The 24,139-nt window shown below is 31.3% G+C and overlaps 1 protein-coding gene across 1 annotated transcript; it reads right to left on the reverse strand.

Annotated features, from left to right (window-relative positions):
* Window positions 1-882: 882 nt before the first annotated feature.
* Window positions 883-17,102, reverse strand: LOC129232662 (enhancer of rudimentary homolog). Its single transcript, XM_054866794.1, has 3 exons — window positions 16,988-17,102; window positions 6,903-7,023; window positions 883-1,095 (listed from the first exon to the last, which is right to left on the reverse strand). Exons 1-3 carry the CDS (start codon window positions 17,100-17,102, stop codon window positions 996-998), a joined length of 336 nt encoding a protein of 111 aa, XP_054722769.1. The 3' UTR covers window positions 883-995.
* Window positions 17,103-24,139: the final 7,037 nt, after the last annotated feature.

The following is a 24,139-nucleotide window of genomic DNA, read 5'->3' on the forward strand; positions in this document are numbered from 1 at the left end:
TTTAGAGTACAGAAAAGAAATAACAAGTAAATAAGAGTTAATATTAATGAAGAGATAGAAATTAATTAATAAAAACCTGTCATAATTTTCTAGTAGTAATAAATTGCACGAGAGCACCATTTTTTTTTTCGAAAGCAAGGATTTTGCACCTTAAGTTGGCAAAACCCCTATAATTTATCGCTTGAAAATTCATTATGTACTGAATGTAATAAAGTTATAGTAAAAGAAGCAAAATCTTAATGTTCTTGTTCCAGAATAGAAGCAAAAATCACAATCACGGCCGCAAATTCGTTACGAAGATTGTAATTTCGAAAACATAGCTTTACAAAGTTCGCAAACGCAAACACAGACAAATCTCTTACTTTTTAAGCAACATGTTTCCAAAATGGCGTCACATTTTCGAAATGGCGCCGTGTTGAAGATAGTTCAGTTTCACAAATCAAAACAAAACTGCTCCTTCCAAAATGAATAAAAAGCAATACAATCCTATAAATTTCTTTTGTAATACATGTAAACAAAAAAAAAAAAAAAGAGGCTCATTTTAAATCATTGTTTTCTTTCGTTCTTTTTTTTTTAGAAAAGCAAAACTGCACATGGAGGGGGAAACTAAACATTTGTAAATGTTTTCCAAGTAAAGCAGAAAATGTTATCCTTTTTTTAGAGGGAGTGGCAAATGAAGATGATTGGAAAATTTTCAGGTGAAGGGGGGGGGGGGTATATTCAGGATTTTAAAGTGAGTTCACTTTCCACAAAAAAGGGGGGGGGGTGCTATAATCGATAGGGGGTTACTTTCGGGATTTTACGGTAATTATTCAAACTTAAAGATCCAAGACTTTAAAGTTACGTATTTCAAAAAGAAACCACGAGCCCGAGATTTTGTAACAAACACTTTATGCAACTTTGGTGTATATTCACATGAAAGGGAAAATGCCCACCAAATAAAAAATCTTACAGGAATGAAAAAAACGTTTCACGTCACAAATGAGGGATGAGATTCAGGGATTCTTGGTGGCTTGTCTTCGGAGCAGGATGTAGATCTTCTCCTTGATCCAGTCCTTGTTGTAGGGGGCATACGTGTAGGTGGACTTCTGGAACCTGATCGGAGAAATCGAAATACGGTGAGGTCGATGACACTATCCACATGAGCACTGACAGATTGTTAATGACCATGGGCCAACAAAAATAGCAATGTTAACCTTTGACAGATCATTAATGACCATGGGTCGACAAAAACAGCAATATTAACCTTTGATAGATTATTAATGACCGTTGGTAGACAAAAATAACAATATTAACCTTTGACAGACCATTAATGACCAGGGATTGACAAAAATAACAATATTAACCTTTGATCGATTATTAATGACCATTGGTGAACAAAAATAACAAGACTAACCTTTGACTGATTATTAATGACCATGGTTCGACAAAAATAACAATGTTAACTTTTGATAGATTATTAATGACCATGGTTCGACAAAAATAACAATGTTAACTTTTGACTGATCATTAATGACTATGGGTTGACAAAAATAACAATACTAACTTTTGACTGATCATTATGACCACGGGCCGACAAAAAAAGCAATATTAACTTTTGGCAGATTATTAGGGACCATGGGATGACAAAAATAATGATGTTAACCTTTGACAGATCATTAATGACCATGGGCCGACAAAAATAACGATGTTAACCTTTTACAGATCATTAATGACCATGGGTCGACAAAATTAGCATCATTAATATTGCCAGATCATTAATGACCATGGGTCGACAAAAATAACAATATCAACTAGGGTTCATACTCAACTTTGAAAATTAAAAGTAAGGAGTTTTTAAGGAGTTCATTTTATTTTTTAAGGACTAGTTTCTCGTTTAAAGATGCATTTTTTAAAACGTATTTCAGAAAAAATATGTACAACTGTAATAATATTTATATATGCTTTCATACAACACATTGAATGCACAAACATACTAAATTTATAGTAAAACACACATTTACTACCTCTAGACTTGAGCCGTCTCGGAATCAAATTCAGATACGGGGGGGGGGGGGGGATAACCATTAAAATGTTTTATTTTAAAAATGAATAAAAAAATAAGTGACATTGATTGAAAATTAGTATTTTCTCAAAAACAAAACACATACTAAAATTTTCTAACCAAAAAAAGACTTTAAAAAATAAAATTATTGCTAAAATAGGAACTATAATAAGCCAACTGAAAGTAGTAGAGGCCAAAATAACTTCCAACTATCAAAATGATTGAAATATTTACAGGATACAAAAGGACAAACTTCGAACACAACAAACAATTTTCAGCGAAGCATGTGTTTGATTTTGGCATAGAAACATAAGGTTACTCATACAAGATTGAAATACAGAAAATTCAATTAAAACAGGGATCCTTTAGAAAAAAATGTACAAATAATTTTAATCTTCAAAGCTTTTTAGACTATTTCAAAACTTTTGTGTGACTCTACGCAGATAAACATAGAAAACTGACTAATTTTAAGAACTTTTCTTCTAAAAAGTATGAGGATTACAGTTCTAGGAAATAGTGGTACCACTGTTTAGCTATTAAGTTGCTCTTCCATCTATTGAAAAAATATGTTATGTTCATTCATGTTAAGTAAGTAATATCTACAAAATGTAAAAAAAAAAAAAAAGATTTAAATAAAAAAAAAAAGTATGATTTTTTTTTAATTCAAAAAATCAAACTTTTCTAACTACAGATGTTACGTATGTATTAATACGCTTAAAGAAGTTGAAATAAAAATTAATTTAAACCAGCAATTCCGTACTTAACTTTCTGATATTCGACACTCTTAAAAAGCACGAATTTCGTTAAAATTTTTCAATTTAATGACTTTAATGAAAATACAAATGAACTTAATTTTTTTGCCTCCTCACAAGGCAAAGTAAGCATCATAAATGCAAAAAATCTTATACCCACGGCGGATGCAAAGAGATTGAGATTTTCAAAGTGAACGCGTTAAAAGTATAAAGAATCGCGCATAAAAGAATGAAAGTAAATTATTTTAGAACTGCATTTTCGAGCTCTACAATGAACTAATTATTAATAACAATCGACATCATGGGTGCCACTCTAAAAATTGGCCAGGACTGAAAAGCGCATGGCTCCATTTCGCGACACCAAAATGTTAGCACTTAGTTTGTTTGATGTTTTAGACATATATAATGCTAATTTTTGATGCTGTAACTATATAGTAAAACCAAATTGTAAGATTAAGTAAAAATTTAAACCTTAATAAAAAAATAACATATCATTTTCCAAGATTTTTAGGAGGTAAAAGTAGAAAAAGAATCTAATAATAAAATACAATTGAAAAAAACTTACTATTTGCTACTGCAGAAAAAAAGCTTCAGATCGTATAGTTCATGTTACATAAATAGTTCATATTTCATACAAAAAAATAGTAATTAAAAAAAAATTCAGGTATGAGATTCTTGGCTATACGATGCATTGTGATAAAAACTTAAACAAAACTTTCCAGATTAAGATAAGAATGGTTGAAATCAACAGATTGAGTAACTTATTTAGTTATTTTTGAAAAAAAAAAAGGCTTATCTTTTTAACTTTAGCAGATGGACCAGTTTTTTTGTCCTCAGAAGAATAAGACCTTTTTTGAGAGTGAGAGATTCAAAAGTAAAGATTTGTTTCATCTTTAAAAATCATTTTGTAATTGGGGAAAAAAATCCGGTGGCCGAAACTTTTGAAAAGACGGAATTCCATCCCTTGGACGGAATTGTGGCAGCCATGATCGACATAATTGAAGCAAAAATCAAAGTAAACCAGTGATTTAGATTTTAACTTTTTGACTCTCATAAAGAACACAGAATTTGGTTTGAAAATTTTAACTTAGTGATTTTTATAGGAATAAAAATAAATATTATTTAGTTGCCTTCCAAAAAAGCATAATAAGCATCAAAAGTCAGAGAAATTCGATTATCATATGGGATGCAAAGAAATTGCTTTAATCAAAATGAAAGCATCAAAAGTCGAAAAACGGCAAATAAAATAATTTATTAAAGCAAAAAAAACTTTTAGAATGGTACTTTAACAAGTCTAGAATATGTTATATTATTAATAACTATCGACATAATCATCAGAAATTTAGAAAAAAAAAATAAGATGTGGGGAAGAAAATTGTCTGACGGAAAAAATCGGATTTCCGGTATTAACAGAAGAAAAAATAGCGGAATATCGGAAAAATAAATATGATATTATGTAATCACTGCTCAAGAGATAGAAGAATAACTTTAAGGTCATGTAGAATAAAAAACAGAGTTTGTAAGGAGATAATGTTTGATCATCGATTACATGGAAAGGCTAATATCCGGTTTAAGGGCGGAAATGAATTCATCTATTAGTTTATAGGGATGTTAGATGGTTTGTTTCAGATGCGCACTTTCGTCTCTCTACTATTTAGCCTTAGTTTTGTAAAAATGAAAATTTGATCTCTCAGCAACATTTTTTTTTAATCTGAAGTATATTCGATCTATATTCTCAAGACAAAAATTCATTGATTTATTTATTCACAACAAAGTTTTGAGCTTGCCAGTTTGCTTCTACGTTCCTGAACGAAAGGAAAATATTTTCTTTTCTTTTTGTTGTTTCCATGGTAACTATCTTTGCTTCCCCTTATTTTATTTTAGAGAATGCCATAAATGAATAAGGCACTAGTGACATTACAAAAAGCGTGCATCAAAATCCCATCGCTATTTTCCCTTCTCCCCTGCTAGTTTCATTCAGATGGAATCGTCTTTACTAGGCAAATTGCCAAATTACACACAATCCGCGGTCCAACTGTAATAGCAAAATTCAATAGTTTTAAGGGCCCTTATTTTCTTTTCTTAAAAAGCAGGAGTTTATAAGAAGCGTAGAAATTTAAATAAGGCAGAAATGCCTTATTTAAATTTCTGCCTTAGCTCTGGCTATAGAGCGGTAACTTACTGAATATACCATCCTTGCCTTCAATCTTCGAGTTGAACCGAACCATTGTTTCGATCACTCGTCTGGTCAGTGCTAGTTCTGCATTAGCTACCAGTTTGTTTGGCACTCTTGGCTTCTTTAAGAGGTTTTCCATCTCCAGCTCAGTCACTTCCCTAAGCCGGGCTGATGAGTGCTAATACGCACGAAACTGCAGTCCTCGGCTGGAATAACTGAGCTGGCGGTGTATTTCATGCATTCCCTGGATTTTCCCTGTTTTTTTTTGTTGTTGATTTTTCAATTCCCTGTGTTTTCCCTATTTCTTTTCGGGTTTCCCTGTGGCGTGGCAATCCTGTATTGATAATGATGAAAATAATGATGTTGCCGATACTAATATTAATGGCAAATAATGGTGATGATGATAAGGACACCCCCCCCCCTCCCCCCATTTCAGATAATAATGTTAATCTGAAAAAAATGTCGGGGGTAATATTCAGAACTACTGGACCGATTTCAACCCTTTTTTCACCACAGATAGCAACATCATCAGGGATCAATTTAGGCTATAAATTATTCCTAAAGAAATTTAGTTTAAAAACGTTATGATATGATGGAAAATAGTAAATGTCATGTCATTTCCCCATTAAATGATTAAATATAAAACCCATTGTTACGAAAATTCGTTGCCTTACAACAGCAATATTAATAGTAATCATAATGAAAATTTTGAACCAAGGCTTCTCCGGAACAAACACGAGTTTAAAGTTGTTTAAACATTTGGAAATTCTACTTTTTGCGCACTTACATAGTAGAGAGCTTTTTTTCCCCCTTCCTTTTGTGCATGTGTACTATTTAATTAAAAAAAGCGTACTTTTTTTTTCTAGTGATCTTTGTTTTTGTTAGTTCATACTTTGGAAATTCTTCCAATTTTTATATGCTTCAATTTGTGCTTTCATTTCTGAATGAATACTCGTTTGTTCTTTATACTTACTTTTATGGGTAAGGAAGAAACTTGATTTTTAATCATGTCAAAGCGATGTTTTGAGTTTTTTCAGTTAAAACAGAAAATGAAAGAAAGTAGCGATTGTTTCCTGCAATTATTACTGACTAGGGTTGGGTTTTTTGCCGGCAAAAAGGTTTTTTTTGCCGGCAAAAAGGTATTTTTGCTGGCACAGTGGAAAAAATGGCAAAAACCTAATGGCAAATAAAGTAGCATTATAGTGATAATCAAGAAATAGTGACACTATAATACAAAGAATGCACTTTAATATTTTAGTTATGTCTCTCCATGTTACTTCTCATTTATAAGGTGAAAAATAAATAAAAAACAAATGTCGGGATTGCAAAAACTTAAGATTTTAAATGTTTGCTAAAACAATTTTTTTAGAATGAGCCAATTCCTTCAATGCTAAAACTAAGAATGTTTACTTAAGCTCAGTAAATTAATAAAAAAATTGAATTCTAATTATATAAATTTAATGAATCACTTTTTTTTTGATCCCACTAAGATTTTTAAGTTATTTAACTAATAATAGAATATTTACTTGAATATAGAAAAATATTAACTTTTCCTCACTAAAGAAATAATGCATTTTTTCTCACTGACTGGAAAAATGGATAGCCAAGAGAAGAATTTAAAAAGAAGAAAAAAAAGGCCGATCAATATGTGCATTCTATATTCACTCTACTTTTTAGTGATACTAGCTCACTCTACAGAAAATGGCAAAGCCTTTTATCAAAATCTTTTCATGCTTTTACTTTTATATAAAAGGAAAAAAATACTGTCCGTATAAGTTGTTGACACAAAATCAATTCTTGCCACTTTGGCAAAAACTGGAAAAAACCTATTTTTGCCGGGCGGTAAAAACCGTGGTTTTTTCCGCCATGGTTTTTTACTGTTCGCTAGCAGCCAACAGTAGAGAGAGCAAGGTGAAGGGTCTATACTTACACCAGACAGCTGAGGTCATCGAGTCGGTCAATGAAGTCGAAGAGTTGGCTGATGTCGTAGGTGATGGATGCGGTGTTGGGGTTCTGCCGCTTCAGGTGGTCCTCGAACAGGTGGCACACGCCTGCAAAATATTCAGAACAGTGAGATTGACACACAGTGTTTCGATTAATACGAGCTAGCTCGACAAAAGTCAAGTTCAGAATTCCTCATTTCATCACACAAAATGAAAGTGTTCCTACTGTTTGACCGCGGATTGTATGTAATTTGGCGATTTGCCAAGTAAAGACTACTCCATCTGAATGAATCTAGCAGGGGAGAAGGGAAAATAAGGATGGGATTTCGATGCACGCTTTTTTATAATGTCACTAGTGCCTTATTCATTTATTGCATTCTCTAAAATAAAATGAGGGAAAGCAAAAATAGTTACCATGGAAACAACAAGAAGAAAAGAAAATATTTCCATTTCGTTCGGGAACGTAAAAGCAAAATGGTAAGCTCAAAACTTTGTTGTGAATAAATAAATCAATTCATTTTTGCCACAAGAATAGAGATCGATCTACTTTAGATTTAAAAAATGTTGCTCTGAGCAAATTTTCATTTTTAAAAAACTAAGGCTAAATAATAGAGAGGCAAAAGTGCACATCTGTAGCAAATCAACTAACACCCCTATAAACTAATAGATACGTCCATTTCCGCCTATAAACCGGTTATCAGCCTTTCCATGTAATCGATGGTCACACAGTAAATTCACATGATTTAATTGTTCAAGATGATATTATTTATGCTGGCAAGTGCTTTTTTTCCCTAATTTAATTACTCTATCTGATAATTAAACACGGTTGCCACTCCTTTTTGGAAAAAAAAAATCCTATGTGCTCTCCCTGTATGAAAATGCTTTATAACAAATGAGCCAACACATACTTGAAAAAGAACATTAATGTCTGGATAATTTCACCACAGGGGAACACCCCCCCCCCTTAAAAATAATAATAACAACAAGGGGAAATCAAGAAGAGTTCATTATAACTGAAACAATAGCATGGCAATTGAATTTATTTAACTTTTTATTCAAGGGAAAAAAGAAGTCTTATCTTAACCATTCATTACCTGGACCTAAAAGGGCAAAAGTTAAGGAGAACAATGAATATTGACCTCTAATTTCATGCTCTCTAAATTAAATTGTCATAAAATTCAAGATGCATGTTAAATAAAACAAGAAAAAGATTTTGCTTTTGTGATCGACATTTTAATGTTCACCTAAACAAACAAAAAAGCAAAATTATTATTTTTTATTTTATTTTATTTTCGAACTTTTTAAAACTTATTATTAATTGTAATTTATTTAATTATTGGTAGTTTATATATTTGGGCATTGATTTTTTGCAAATACAATTTTTAAAAAAAATATTTTTTTCCCTGCATTTTCCAGGTTTTTGAGAAAATTTTCAAATTTCCCTGGATTTTCCATGTTTTTTTGTTGTTTCTTTAATTCCCTGTGTTTTCCCTGTTTCTTCAAGTTTCCCTGTGGCGTGGCAACCCTGTTAAACAATATTAAAAATTTTCTGAAGGTAAGCGAAGGAGTTTTTGCTCTTTTAAAACTTTTCAAGTGATGGTAATGATTTTACCCGTCTGTCCCCGGGCCAAATTTTCTGTATATAATAGCTGCACTTTTATCATTATTAATAAGGCGTATTATATAGTCAGCACACTCTAGTGCAACCTATTTGTTTTCTCTAGAGTATTTTTTTTTTTCGAGTAGGGATTTTTTTAGGAATTTTGAAGGAGTACTAATGGGCTGTCATTACATGATGTCAATTTTTTTTTCAACATATTTGACCCTTTCCCCCCTTTGTCACTAAGGGGTCTAAGGACCTTTAAACATCAAAATTTTCAATTTTCTGGAAAAAATATATGTTACGCACAGTTTAATTCTGAACAATTTGATACCTTCTTTATTACTATACGCCAAAAACTTTTCGAGTTATGGTAAAAATGCCTAAACTTTCCCCATAGAGATTTATGTTAACAGCAGCTGTTTAAGCCTCTTTTCCTCAGGTGCCGGTTTCTTCGGTTTTCTCGTTTTGCGCGCATGATATCTCAGAAAGTTTCTTATATATGTTCGTAAAACTTTTAATGTATGTTTGGCTGGTTTATATTTATGACCTGAACCTAAATTTATTTTTTTTTAAATTGTTTATTTATTTTTTTGAAATTTGGTAGTTAATATCGAAAATTTCCAAAATTTTGGGTAAAAAATATATTTTTTTAAATATTAACTTCTAATTTTTTAGTTGAAATTTAGGTTCAGATCGTTAAGATGTATCAGACAAATATGCATGAAAAGTTTTACGGAAATATATAAGAAACTTTGTGAAATATCATGCGCACAAAACGAGAAAACCGAAGAAACCGGCACATATATTTTTTCCAGAAAATCGAAAATTTTGAAGTTTAAAGGTCCTTAGACCCCTTAAGTGTCACACTTCACCTAACCCCTCCTCTTGTCACATGTCTTATTTTTCATAAACATATTGTTACAATACTGTGTGATGTCACTTTTTGTCACCCTCTCTCTTCCCTTCGTCACAATTTTGTGAACCTGTCTCCCCCTCAAGGCATGACATCCCTTGTGGATGACCTATTTTACAATATCATAAATGCGATTTACCAAACAATTGTTTTTTTTTTACTAACAGAATCACTCAATATAGTACATCTACTTATGTATTTTTAACACGCTTTTATTAGCTTCACCTGTATGTATGTATGTATGTATGTATCTTGTAACGGAATCTTGCAGCTCAAATTTCGTCCACTTCCTGCGATCGGATTCTTTAGAAATTTGGCACGCGACCTCAGACCCGATGACAATGCAATATTCTATAATCAAATTAATTAATTAACTGTTTTAATTGTTAGTTTCCTCCCATTTTAATCAATATTTTGGCATAAATCCAACAATGTGAAAAAGGAAAAATTTTAAAAAATACATTAAAAAATGGTCGCAAAAATTATTTAAAAATATCTACAAAAACCTTTCATTTTTCTGCATCAGACAAAATTTGTTCCAATGTTCCAAGGTAATTAGAACATGAAATATAATTGTTTTTAACTCATTTCATGCCAAAATTTATGTGAGCCTTCAATTGGAAATTCATTGCTGATCAGATCATTGTTGAACAAAACTTTTATTCAAATGCATCTCAAATTTTCAAAGCAATATAAATATGATTTCCGCAAACACACATCGATGACTCACGGCAGTAGCTTCCCATCGGAGTGCCCTTGTCTTAACTTTAAGATATTACCTCGAACTCGTTTTATAAATAATTTCGTCGTCTGATAATTCTCCAACATAAGACTAAAAAACAGAAAAATAAAATAATAGTTTAAAAAACTAAAAAAACACGCTTTCGTAGCAAAATGAACTAAAAAGCGAAAAATAATCTTTGGAAGATAGTAGTTGACCAATCACTTAATTTTAATGTAATACAAAGAAGCGTGGGGTGCTGTCTATTTACAATTTTGCTTGGACAACAAATGGAAGAAATTCAAGCAACTGATAAGAAGCCCCCCACGCTTTTTTGCATTACATTAAAATTAAGTGATTGGTCAACTACTATCTTCCAAAGATTATTTTTCGCTTTTTAGTTCATTTTGCTACGAAAGCGTGTTTTTTTAGTTTTTTAAACTATTATTTTATTAAATACAGTGAAATCCCGTTACAACGAACTTCAAGGGACCGCCAATTTTGTTCGTTGTAACGAGAATTTCGTTGTAATGGAATTCAAATAATGTAATGGCAATTATATAGGGACTGAGAATGTATTTCGTTGAAACGGAAATTTCGTTGTATTGGTATTCGTTGTAACGGAATTTCACTGTATTTGAATAATAATTAGCCAAACTGACTTTTGCTGCTGAGAGTGTGGTGGGGGGAAAAACAATAATTATAAAACTTGAAAAAATAGCCAAGCATCATTTAAGCATGTTTTACTTCACTTGTGAAAAGTCTTAGTCTTCTTATAAAATGTTCACCTTCGACTATTATGACTTAACTATGATCAATCTGTAAATCACATCTACATCTTTATGAAAAAAAAAAATAAATACACTAAATTGCTACATCAAAATTGCCCTTGTGACAAAGTTAGTTGTTGGTCGAAGTAGTTCAAGTTACTGTCATAGAGGAAGATTATGTAGTATTGAACTAAAAAAGGAGTTTTGAAGGAGTCAAAACCAAAATGAAGGAGTTTGAAGGGCCCTTCAAAAAAAATTCCTAAATGAAGGAGTAATGGAGGAGTCTTGAAGGAGCGTACGAACCCTGTTGAAGCACCCAAAGTTTTGGGTTAAAAAAATATGTCGTACTCCGAGTGTGCTGACTATAATACGTCTTTTATCATTAATGGTAAAGCTGTTGCTACTATATACAGAAAATTTAGCCCGGGTACAAATGGGTATGAGTCATTGCCATCACTCGAAAGTTTTGAAGCAAGCAAAAAATCCGTCGTTCATCAATTTTTTTTAAAATATTGTTTAACTATCGGATAGATTAGGTAATTAAATTATGAAAAAAAGAACTTACTGGTATAGAAAACATCCACCTTGAACAATAAAATGATATGAAATCAGGAACACTTTCATTTTGTGTGATGGAATGATGTCTGGAACTCAACTGGTTTATTCAATTTCAAACAGATACGTACCTTTGAACCTTATTACTCACGTGACTGAAGGGAGTTAGACATAAACAACTAAGTATCATGTTTTGGTTCATTGTTTACATCAGCCCAATACCAAAGTTTGGAATTTTGAACATGACTTTTTGTCGACCTAGAGTGTACTAATCGAAACACTGTGCGACGGTGGGAAATGGGAATTTGGAGGGGAAAACCAGCTTTTTTCCCTACAGGAGAAATTTACGATAGGAAAACATCAAAAATTTAGCAATTTCTAGCATAAAACTATGAATTCGGAAATTTATAATGCTTACATGTGTCATTAAATGATGTCACACTTCACCTAACCCCTCCTCTTGTCATATGTCACATTTTTTACAAACATATTGTTACAATAACTGTGTGATGTCACTTTTTGTCACCCTCTCTCTTCACTTAGAGTATGCATATTATTACCTTTATAACTGCACACTTTTTGCATACCGATTCACAACGCAGTCTGAGCAAGAAAAGAAAATGCAAAAAATTATGAAAATAAACATTTATGCAACTACGTCCTTATTTTAAAAAAATTATAATAATGCCAAATTTTCACCTTTCAAAATTTTTTTTTTGAACCTAATATAATAAAAAAGTCTCATGTACGAATGGTGGAAGAATCAATAAACATTTATTTTTATGACAGTTTTCATTATTAAAATATGTTTGAAGAGTATTTTGATTAAAGTTTGTACTGAGGCTTATAATCAAAATGCATTTTTTTTTTCCTTTGATAAAAAAAATTGTATTCCTAAATGCATTAAACCAGGAGAAATAATATCTACAATGGAAAACTTAATGATTTTCTTAAAACCTACTTGTCCTGTTTTTATAATTGGTGTCACTGGTACATTAGGTAAATTCAGGGTTCATACTCCATTTGGGGTATAAAAAAATTCCATGATTTTTCCAAGACTTTTTCAAGACTTCAATGAAAATTTTCATGACCTCGTTACACACTATTTAATCTCAAATTTGCTAATTTTTGGAAATGAGCATTAGCAAAACATCTGCATGAATGCCACACCCTCACTGAAGCACTTACTTGTAATGGACAAAATGTAAGTGTACACTTAAAAAACTAAACAATTCTTATATGTCTTCATTATATAAATTTAAGTAAAGTAAAAATGCAGTGAAAGAAATATGACGATGCTTAAATGTCTGATATTTGTTTTATAAACAGGCAGAATGATATTGAATGGGACAGAGGTTGAATGAGTCATCACTACATTTCAATAAATCTGCTTCAAAAGTTGCCTATTAGTGTCAACAGTGCATTTAATCATCCACGTAACTTAACTGTATTTTGGTTAAGTAAGTTTGGTAAGTAAAGCCACATAGTTTAGTTCTTTATGTTTCTAAACCATATCTTTTTTTGGTAGAACCATTCAGTAATGAATCAATCTTCCAATCAGACTTAGATAAAATGAAAAGCTTTCTGCGAACACAAAACCTATTTGGAAAAGTTTCTGCAAATAATTATTTTGCCTAACTCACCCTTGAATAAAAAATTAAATTTGTATTCAAATATGAAAAGGACAAAAAAAAGTGCTTTCAATCATTTAATTTTTTTTTTTTACAATAACATATAGTTTGCTTATTTTTCACCAACAGAAGAAAACTGCCAAAACCATTATTTTTTTTACACATGAGCTTTAAAAGGCTTTTGGAGAAAGGCTTTAACAGAAATAAACTCTGGGATTTTCTTAAAAATTCCCTTTAAAAAAAAATCAACGTTAGCAGTTTGAAAAAAAAAAAAAAAAAATTCTGCAGAGCCTAAAATTTTCTGCGAACGCCGTTCGCGCGTTCGTCTATATTATGCAAGACTGCTTCCAATTCAGAAGTAAATTTGTTTTGTTTACTTATTTGCACATTTTCAAATGCATATAAATTGATAGGTTCAGAAATTCCAGAACATGTTTGATTCCTGACAAGGAACGTAGCAGTGGGTCGCATGGATTAGTTTTGCGGGCCGTATGTTGGGCACTACTGTTTGAGAGTATTAGAATTCCTCTTTCTGTATTCTTTCGCGCGTCTGACTAAAGATCTTTATTGTCTAAAACCTTCAACAAATTAGGTTAAACTCTGATAAATTTAAAATTAAAGTTCTTACGAGTGATGGAATCGAACTCGGATGAAATTGAACTGCTTTTTAAGTGATGTCCAAGCAGTAAAATCTCATCGTAAATTCATTTTTTCACCTATGATGTCCATATATGTTACTCTATTATATAAAAATAAAATTGAAAAATCAAAAACTTCCCTATGGGGCATGCTTGGGACAAACTTGGTCACTAGGTGGCGCAACATGTACAATTGGTATTCTTTACTTCCGGTTATTCCGTTAACGTGCTTGAGCGTAAGCGAGGAAGAAATCTAATTTTTTCCAGTGTTAAATACGCGCTTTTCCGTACGCGAGGAAGCTAAATCAATTTTGAATTTAGTGTATAAAAAATAAAAAGACTGCTCTGTTTCAATTTTGAGAGAAAAACTAAAAGTTATGGACGTTAAAACAGAGGTCTAAAGCTGAATTAAGTACCAGGAAGTATGGATAGTATTTAAATGATGGTATTAATTAAAAAAAGATGATCTTTCACTAATTCTGCTGATAACATAAAATTTTAGCTAAATATTTTCTCATTTAGCTAAATATTTTTATTTATATTTTAGCTAAATATTTTCTCACATTTTAGCTAAATATTTTCTCATTGTAAAGAACAACTATTTAGTAATTATTTATTTGAAAAAATATTTATATCTTTATTTCGACGTTCAAAACTGCAATCACTAGAATAAATTTTTATATGCTGCTGTCTAATTCTTTTGCAGAATGTACGTTTCTCTAGTTGACGGTCAAAATGTAACGTGTAAAAAAACCTGAAACGTTACCGTTCTCGTATTTTTCAAAAATTTCATTTCTTTTCTTTCTTTTTTTTACATTCACACATAGAACTACATAACTTCCTAACAATTAATCGTTTTTATCCAAATTATAATTCTATTCTCCCATGAAATATGCAAAATTTGACAATAGAAGATAGAATGACAGTTTTATTGTTATATCAGATTGAAAAAGAATTAGATATGAAAGCTATGTTAGATTTTAATACCTTATCAAAGACTCTTGTTTTTACTTTTAAAATTTGACAAAAAATAAATTATTCAAAGCAGGTATGCTGAAGAATATCAAGCAAAGGGGTAGCTCTACCGAAGCACATTCAAATTAAATACAAAGGTCACGTGCTTTAAAGAAAAAACGTATTAATGACAGTAGCTAAGTATAATAACATTGCAACCATTTTATAAGGATAAATTTCATATATTTTAGTTAAAACACAAAATATATTTAAAGGTTATGCAAACACTTATACAGACGTGAAATATGTACCAGAAGTATACTAACAATATAATACATAAATAATTTTATGCACTGTAGCAGACATAAATTACTTTTTTTTGGGGGGGGGTCTAACAGGCCTCACATGCAAAGAAAAAAAAACTACCGTACTGGTATTGGCCATGTATGCTAAGATGAAAAGCTCTGTATTGTTGACCCTCAAATTCACCCCTCGGTGTGCAACTAATATTATGTATTTAATTTTTTTTAAGTTCGGTGGAAAAGAATTTTTAGCACCCGCTCCCAAAGATGGCTAATTTATTCATTAATTTATAACTAAGACTATAAACTAAAGACAGACAAAAAGTAATTTTAACTGCTAAAAATTTATTGGTATTATTATGCATATGATTCTGATTTCAGATGATTAAGAAAAAGAATTTAATATGTACGTAACTAAAATAGAACATTTTCAAATACTAATATAAATGCTAAATACTTTCTTTAAAGTTTAAATTTCAAATTAAGTAATACAAATATTCAGATATTAATTCAAAATATTGATAAAAACAACTAGGCAAGACACCTTTATCTTCAAACTAAATAATGCAAATGAAAAAAAAAATAAAATAACATAATAATAATAATAATACATTATTAAGATTTCAAACATATGTACACTTCTGTCCGTAAGGTGCGGTATAAATGGTATTGCTATTCATTTCATCTGCATGCTATATAAAACAATAATATTTCTTTCCAATCCTAAGAATTTCGATTTACATTCAGTAGAAAACTATAAAACGATATGGACCTTGTAAGAAATATGCCCTTACTATCATCATATTATTAATAATCAGTTTTTATTTTTGTTCGATGCATTTTTTTTTCTTAAAATGTCAAACATTGAAAAAGCATGAAATGCAAAACATTGATGTTAATCTTTTTGAACCTGAATTTTTAACTTACTTCACCTCTAACAGCAAAAAAAAAAAACAACATTAGGTATAAAATAATTAAGTTTCCTAATATGTATGCATATTTATCTGTACATAGAAAAATGCACATTTCTTCCAGAGTAGAAATTCTTATGCTATTCCTTATTTGTTTGTTAATAAGCGATTCACGCTCAAAGCTTATTGTACTTAGTGATACTTTCAGCTATTTCAATCGGAATTGCGACAGGAAGGGTATTACGTCTATGGTAAAAATATATTGATGTTTTGAGAAAACATTCACATAACTCTTTTTGCGAAAAAACAAATCTTGTCGGAAAAAAAAAAAAAAAAAAAAAGAGCATCGTAACATTGAAGACGCAGCGAAACTCCTCACAGCTTCTATGGCAAGACGAGCCGGCGGAATAGCCGGAAGTAATTCATACCAACATCCGCCCGTGCGCGCTAGGAACTATGGGAGTTTTAGCATGCCCCATTGTGCCAGGAGTACCTTTGCATCAAGCGTAAAGATTAAAAAAATTGCTTCATCAAAACACTAAGAGATATGACGAAATGTTGAAGACGTTTGAGTGTATTTTTGTGTTATGCGGTGGAATGGCCCACCACGATCGCAGACTTAGATAAAATGAAAAGCTTTCTGCAAACACAAATAATAACTGAAAAATTTTCTGCAAATAATTATTTTGCCAAACTCACCCTTGAATAAAAAAATTAAATTTATATTCAAATATGAAAGAGACAAAAAAAAGTGCTTTAAATCATTTTTTTTTTACAATAACATCTAGTTTGCTTATTTTTCACCAACTGAAGAAAACTGCCAAAACCATTATTTTTTTTTGCACATGTGCTTTTTAAAAGGCTTTTGGAGAAAGGCTTTAACAGAAATAAACTCTGGGATTTTCTTAAAAATTCCCTTTAAAAAAAAAAAAACTTTTTTTTTTTAAATCAACGTTAGCAGTTTGAAAAAACATTTCTGCAGAGCCAAAAAATTTCTGCGAACGCCGTTCGCGCGTTCGTCTATATTATGCAAGACTGCACGATCGGAAAGGGAAAGGAAAAAGCGCCACTCACCTTCCATGCACTCATTGACGGACTCGAAGTCAGAATAGGTCCTTGTGTCCGGCTTCCCCGGCTGAACCAGCAGGATCGTGTGAGACTGAAACAGGAAACATTCACATATCAACATATTTACAATCAAAAATCACAAGATCCCCGTTCCGAAGCAAACTCATTCCTTCTATTGTATTTTACAGGGTTCATACTCAATTTGGATAAAAGAAATCCAAAGACTTTTTCATGACTTCATAAAAATGTTCATAACCTTGTTACACAAAGAGAATAGTATTACAGACTTGCCAACCTTATGAAAAGAAAAAACGGGAGATCCAGTCAAAGCTTTGAGGGAGAAAAAGGGAGATTTTAAACGATGCTATAATAAGTAAAAAAACAAAAGTATTTATTTGATTTTTTCATGAAAGAGAATTCACTCGTATAATCGCTCTTTTTGTTTGTAGATACAGTCGGCGCTCATTATAACGACCACTCATTATAAAGACCAATCCATTATAACGACCAGTGGTAATAGTCCTAACTTTGTTCCAATGAACTCTATGTTAATTTGCTTCCGGTATAATGACCGCTCTGCATCATCTAATCCAATACAGCGACCGAATTCAGCGAACACTATTTTTCCAATGATACTTAATATGTAACTTGAAATGACCTTCATTGCCGTTTACGGACTGGAAGAAGGTGAATGTTACAAAGTGGGTAACCTTACAGCTTTGCATCTTTCTAAATCAGCATGGAATTCAGAAAAGATCATCAAGAATTGCCTCCACCATGTTGATTTTAAAAAGCAAAGGAAAATGCTTAAATGATTTGTCAGACAATCCAAAATGAAAATTTTGACGAAAAAGATAAAATGCTGTAAAAAAATTCTAAAAAAAAAATGAAATTGGTAGAAATGTTAAATTTTGACTGTTATGCTAAAATCAATTATGATTTAGAATGTGTCAAACACGTGTCCGTCAGAAAATGAAGAACCTCTCGGTTTGTGCACAAAAACAAATTAATGTATCATGATCAGATAAAGAAGAAGAAATTGAGACCAAAGTTCCCAGTATGAAAAATGTTTAAAATAATCGAGAGACATTTTCGTGTTTCTTTGAAAAGCAAGAAAAACACTATTTATCATCTATAATTGAAATGAATACTTATTTTTTGCAAAAATCTCATGTGCTAAAAAGGAAAGCAACTCTTTCTGATTTTATCTTCAGAAAATAAATGATTTGTAAGTACTCTAATACAATTTTTCCAATATTTTCCAATTAGAAATATTTTGTCATAATATTTTGCACCCATAATTAAAAATAAAAAATCCCATGATAAAGTATAATTTGGGCATTTTACTGGAATCTAAAAAAGTGCCAATTGTATTGGAACAATGGAACATGCATGATGCATGTGTATATTTAAAAAAAATTCTATCTCTTATAATGACCACTCATTATAAAGACCTTTTTCTCTGGCACGAAGATGGTCGTTATATCGAGCGGCGACTGTATTTCTTTTTTTTTTCAGACATCGCTAAAGATGAATGTTAAACTACAACGCACGCTGTAGATCAAGATGAAAACACGCGGCGCAGTTAGCAACGGTGCATGCGTGAGATAGAAGTGGAAGTGTGAACGTAACTCTTATCAGATTATCCAAAAATGCCCCAATTCATCAGATCTTGACTTTTGGGAATCCTTTCATATTTTGAGGAACAGTTCTAACTTAGTTAATGATCTTAGTGCAGTTCCATATTTTTCTAACATTTGGCTTCCATATCTTTAATACGGTCCTTTCCCCTTCCCCCCTTTTTTTATATATATATATATTGATCTTCCTTTGTTTATTTTTACCTTTTTGTCTTGATTGGAACCCCCCCCCCCCCAATTTTCTTCTATTTATCTTTATTTTTCCTTTTTTCGAATTTTTTTGTTTCTGTTTATTTTATTTCATGGTTTTCCATTCAGCTTTTCCTTTCTTGCGGTTCACGGTTACTGACAATTTCTTTTCTTTTTGTTAAAGCTTCATTCAGCTTTTCCTTTCTTGCGGTTCACGGTTACTGACAATTTCTTTTCTTTTTGTTAAAGCTTCGGCTTAATCTTTGTCCAATTGAATTCTTTCTTTCTGGGTTCGAACCTAAGAGAAAGCTCTTGGCCTTTGCTTGCATTCCTATTGGTTCCTGATCGGTTTATAACTTTGTCATTGGTGTTTGGCTAATCCGCTGTTTTTATCTTTTAAGCTGCATGCTTGTCTGCTCTTGGCTTTTGTCGGATGTCTTTTCATCCATAAGCTCACTATTTTTTGCATTGCAAAAGGCGTTCCCTGTAACGCCGAAACACGTGTCTGCTGTAATTTACAAATTTGTGCTTCTTCTACGTTGTTTTGTCTTACTTTACAAAACTCCATCTTTTCGCTCGACACTCCAAACGCACCCATCGGATGTTTGCCGCTCACCTTGAGTTCGACGAACCTCACCGGTCGATCGGTAAGTAACCGGTTACTAACCGCAGCGTTCTATGATCAACCGGTTACCGCATTCGTTACCATTCTAAGCAGTGGATTGGAGCACGTGATCATTAGCTGTCACCTGATTAACTAACCGGTCGTGCTCGTCGAACGTGAGCTTGCTCTGCTAGCCACGCCATCTATTAGGGCTGTGAGTAAATATTTTAAGGAAGAAAATTAAGTTTAATTTAAAAAAAAAGAAAAAACCCGAAAAGAATAAAAAAAAAAACGGGAGAAATGGATACTCAAACGTACAACCGTCAGAATGGAGTATAAAACGGGAGTCTCCCGTGAAAAACGGGAGAGTTGGCAGGTCTGGTATTATTTAATGTCAAACTTGAAAAAAATTTCCGAAATAGGCATTTAGAAAAACTTTTACATGAGTGCCATTACCTCATTGGAGCACTTACTTGTGACTGAAAAAATATCAGTGCATACTACTGAACGTAATAAATTATTCTTATTTGTCTTCAGCACATAAATTCAAGTAAAATAAAAATATAGTGAATGCAACTCATATTTAAATGTCTAATAAATATTTAATAAATAGGGGCAGAATAGTAAGGAATGGGATAAAATTGAATAAATATAAAATAATAAATTTACTTCATATAAACACTGCCCTTTGATGTCAATAGTGCATCTAATCACTCATGTAACTGGACAGCCTATTCGTTCATTAAAGTAAAGCCACTTTTTACAGTAAATTCTTTTTTTCAAATCAGATATTTCAGCTGGCTAAAAGGATAAATTTTGCAAGCTATATGTTGGGCACCACTGTTTTAGAGTATTAGAATTTCCCTATTTCTATGTTCTATTGCCTGATTAAAGTCTTCATTTTAAAACCTTCAACCTATCAAGATAAACTCTGATAAATTTAATAATGAACTTTTTACAAGTAGTTGAAACAAACTCAGATGCAATTGAATTACACTTTTTGAGGGGGCGTGGCAAAATCAAGAAAGTGCGAGTCCACTACTACAGAATATAAAATGTAAGAAGTATTGAAAATAATGGTGGGATCAAAATTAGTAATGCCCCAGTAGTAAAATCACATCACAAAAAAAGGAGAGTGGCTGTTACAGAAGCGGATGAAATTGGATTCCAAAACTCGGATTTGTTTTTGAGATCGTTCAATTTATATGCAATATTACTAAATCACTCAATATTTCTAGCCCTCTTTTAGCTATTGTTGCTTTCTTACTGCCCAAGACATTTTTCCATGACTTTTCCAGGTCTGAAATTTGTTTATTTTTTTTTCCATGACTTTCCAGGATTTCCATGACCCGTACGAACCCTGGTGGTATAATCTCGCCACACCAAGGTTCAAAAGTATCATATTTTCAAAAATATCCGATATATTGATATCGATCCGATATTTTCAATCAGCAAAAACTAAAATATTCCAAATATTAAATGCATATCCTCAAATCACTCTTCATTTTCTTACATCATTTTTACAATATGTAGACTTAAAATTAAGGTTTCTCTCATTATTTATATCTAATATTTCATCATTTTTGTCAATTTTAATAAAGTTTATCAAGCATTAGTTGTTTTAATCATTTTCCTTCTGTTAGCTACTTTTAGTTATATGATTCAGAAATAAAAAATATCAATTAGTTGGTATACAGTCATTAAGACATTTTTCGGTTTTTCTGACCAACGTTTAATGTTTTATTAGGCACTTTTAATAATTAAATTTAAAATTGTATCGCCACAAACAATAAAAAGGAATATAAAATAAAAAATAAATATTATATTACTTTGCTGCATTAATACATCATAAAAATATGGTACATAACGCTTTAGTTATTTTTAATAATAAATAAACAAAATTACTATGGTTTATATAATTTGTATATTGAAAATACCATAGTTGAAAAAATAAATATCGAAAATATCATGATATTTTCAAAATAAATATTCGTGATATATATATTGGCAAACCCCGATTATTAATTTGTGAAAAAAAAAATATGTTTTCATAAAAAAGAATTTTTAGCAATCAGTTCTAATATGAAATCCGTTTGGCTTTAAATATTTTGCAGAGTATGAATTAAAAGTTGGACTTTTATTTATTTATTTATTTTTATTACTTATATTATACACTTACTTACTGCTCTCAGGCAAATTGGCTGAGGTTACAACAGTGTTGCCAGATTGGGGGAAATTTCCCCATTTTGGGGAAATCTGGTGCTCTCTGGTGAAATTTTAGGGAAATGGGTTTTGAGGGGAATTTTTTGGGGAAAACATGGGGAAATTTTTTTTTCGTATTTAAATTCGCGTCCTGACATCTGGTAGTTACATTGTTTGTATCAAACAGCGTTGATTTAGCATTGCTCAAATTTATGGAATTCGCATTATGTGGAATATTTTGCTACGGAATTCGCATTAATAGTTCTGCGTGAGTAACTAGTTGATACGTGAAACGGGTAAAAATAAGTGTAATGAAGAATGTTCTTGGATATAAATATATACAAAAATCATAGTTTAAATGTACATGCAGAAGCAGAGTAGCAAATGCGAGTAGAAAAAAAAATTTGGTTATTTCTTATCTCTCGGTCAGGAGGTGTATTTATGACTAGTGGCACCCGCACAGCTTTGCCCGTAGTAGAAAATCAAAAGGTATTTCGGTTTCACTGTAGATTTACAAATAATGCACGATGAATTTCTCGCCAATTGGCTTGCTCACGTTATGATAACTTGGTCATTTAGTCGTACATCTTATGATAATTTTGCTCGAGAAAATGTTCTTAAAATTGGAATAGAAAAAGAACAAAATCGAACTTTCGAAAAATCGCTTAAAGGTGCACACCCCCATACTACAAGGTAATTCTTTGCCAAATTTCATGAAAATCGGTCGAACGGTCTAGGTGCTATGTGCGTCACAGAGATCCTGACAGAGAGACTTTCAGCTTTATTATTAGTACAGATAAAAAAAGATAAAGACAAAAAAAAAGCGAAAATGGGAAGAAAAAAAAAGTTGGGGAATTTTATAAGAAAATTTGGCTATTTGGGGGGGGAAAAAATTTTGAGACAAAAATATCAGAGGAAGTCGACTCATATTATGAAAATATTAATGGAAAAATAATTTTTGAATTTGGGGAATTTTGATAGAAAACATCTCTTTTTGGGGAAAAGTTGGAACTAAATCTGAAATCTGGATTTGACCATCTGGCAACACTGGGTTACAATCAGGGTTCACCGATACATATTATATATCCAATATTTATTTTGAAACTATCATGATATTTTGATATTTAAAATTTATTTTTTCAACTACCATATTTTCAATATAAAAATTATTAATCATAATAATTTTTTCTTAAAAATAAACAAAACGTTACGCATTATATTTTTATGCTGTATTAATACATGATTAATATAACAAAGTTACATAATATTCGTTTTTTATTTTATGTTCATAAATATATTAACAATGTCTTATGACTGTGCACGGACCAATACATTTTTTTTTCTGAATCATACAACTGTGTAAAAAAAAAAAAATGAGTAAAACAGCAAATGCTTAACTTTACTAAAAATTGATAAAAATGTAAAATTAGATTTAAGTAACGAGTGAAACCTTAATTTAATGTTTACATATTGTAATAATAATATAAGAAAATAAAGAGCCATTTGAGGATGCAAGGTATAACTTTGATATACCCCCCCAAAAATTACGCGCCAAATCTGGCACTCCCTACAGACTTTTTAGGGTTGCTGTTTCTTATTTTGATGTTGCCAATTTAGGTTTTTTTCAGCTTTTAGGTTTTTGCTGTAGCCAAATTTAGTATTTTCTTGTATTTTGTACCATTTTTTGAGTTTTTTTTTTTGAAAGTTTTGTGGTAACAATTTTTGGATTTCATATATGTTTTAGCGCCATTTCATTCATTCCCCATTTCTTTGTGAAGTGATCAAGCAGATTTCTGACTTGCTGGTATTTTGCCGCAAATCTGGTTGTATTTTCAAATTATATTCTTTTTCTAATTATTTTTATCGTTCAATATGCCTACTGTATATAGTGTTGTTGAAAACCAGGTATTTTGCTTGGCGAGGAAAAAAAGTAGCCAAATTTCCGATTTGGGGGGGGGGGGGGGTATATCAAAGTAGTTCCGGATGCAATTACTATTTTGAAGTTTGTGCCGATCGAAAATATCGGACAGATAACAAAATATCCGATATATATCAAAATATCGGACATTTTTGAAAATATCATATTTTCGAACCCTGGTTACAATTTATAAGGAATTGCTCTAACAATTGAAATGTTACGAAGGGACTCATTTTAGGGTATGAAATTTTGAGAAAAAAGGCTACCTTAACAGTTTAGAATTTTGTGAAGGGGCCAAGACCCTCATTTCAGTCGAAATAGATGAGTCATTCCATCTCAAATCAACCAAAAAAAATTATCACACAAATATCGATGAGATCGATATTTTTAATATTGTCTTTAGACCATTCATATAATTGACGAGGGGGGGGGGGGAAGAAAATTTAAAATAAAAGTAATTTTAAAAAGTAAGAGATTAATTTTAAAAAAATATGATTTTAAAAAAGTAAAAGAAAATAATCTAAAAAAATGTCTAATAAAAAAACATATATATATATATATATATATATATATATATATACAGTCGACGCTCGATATAACGACCA

The sequence above is a fragment of the Uloborus diversus genome, unplaced genomic scaffold (assembly GCF_026930045.1).
Source record: "Uloborus diversus isolate 005 unplaced genomic scaffold, Udiv.v.3.1 scaffold_13, whole genome shotgun sequence".
NCBI classification, from domain to species: domain Eukaryota; kingdom Metazoa; phylum Arthropoda; class Arachnida; order Araneae; family Uloboridae; genus Uloborus; species Uloborus diversus.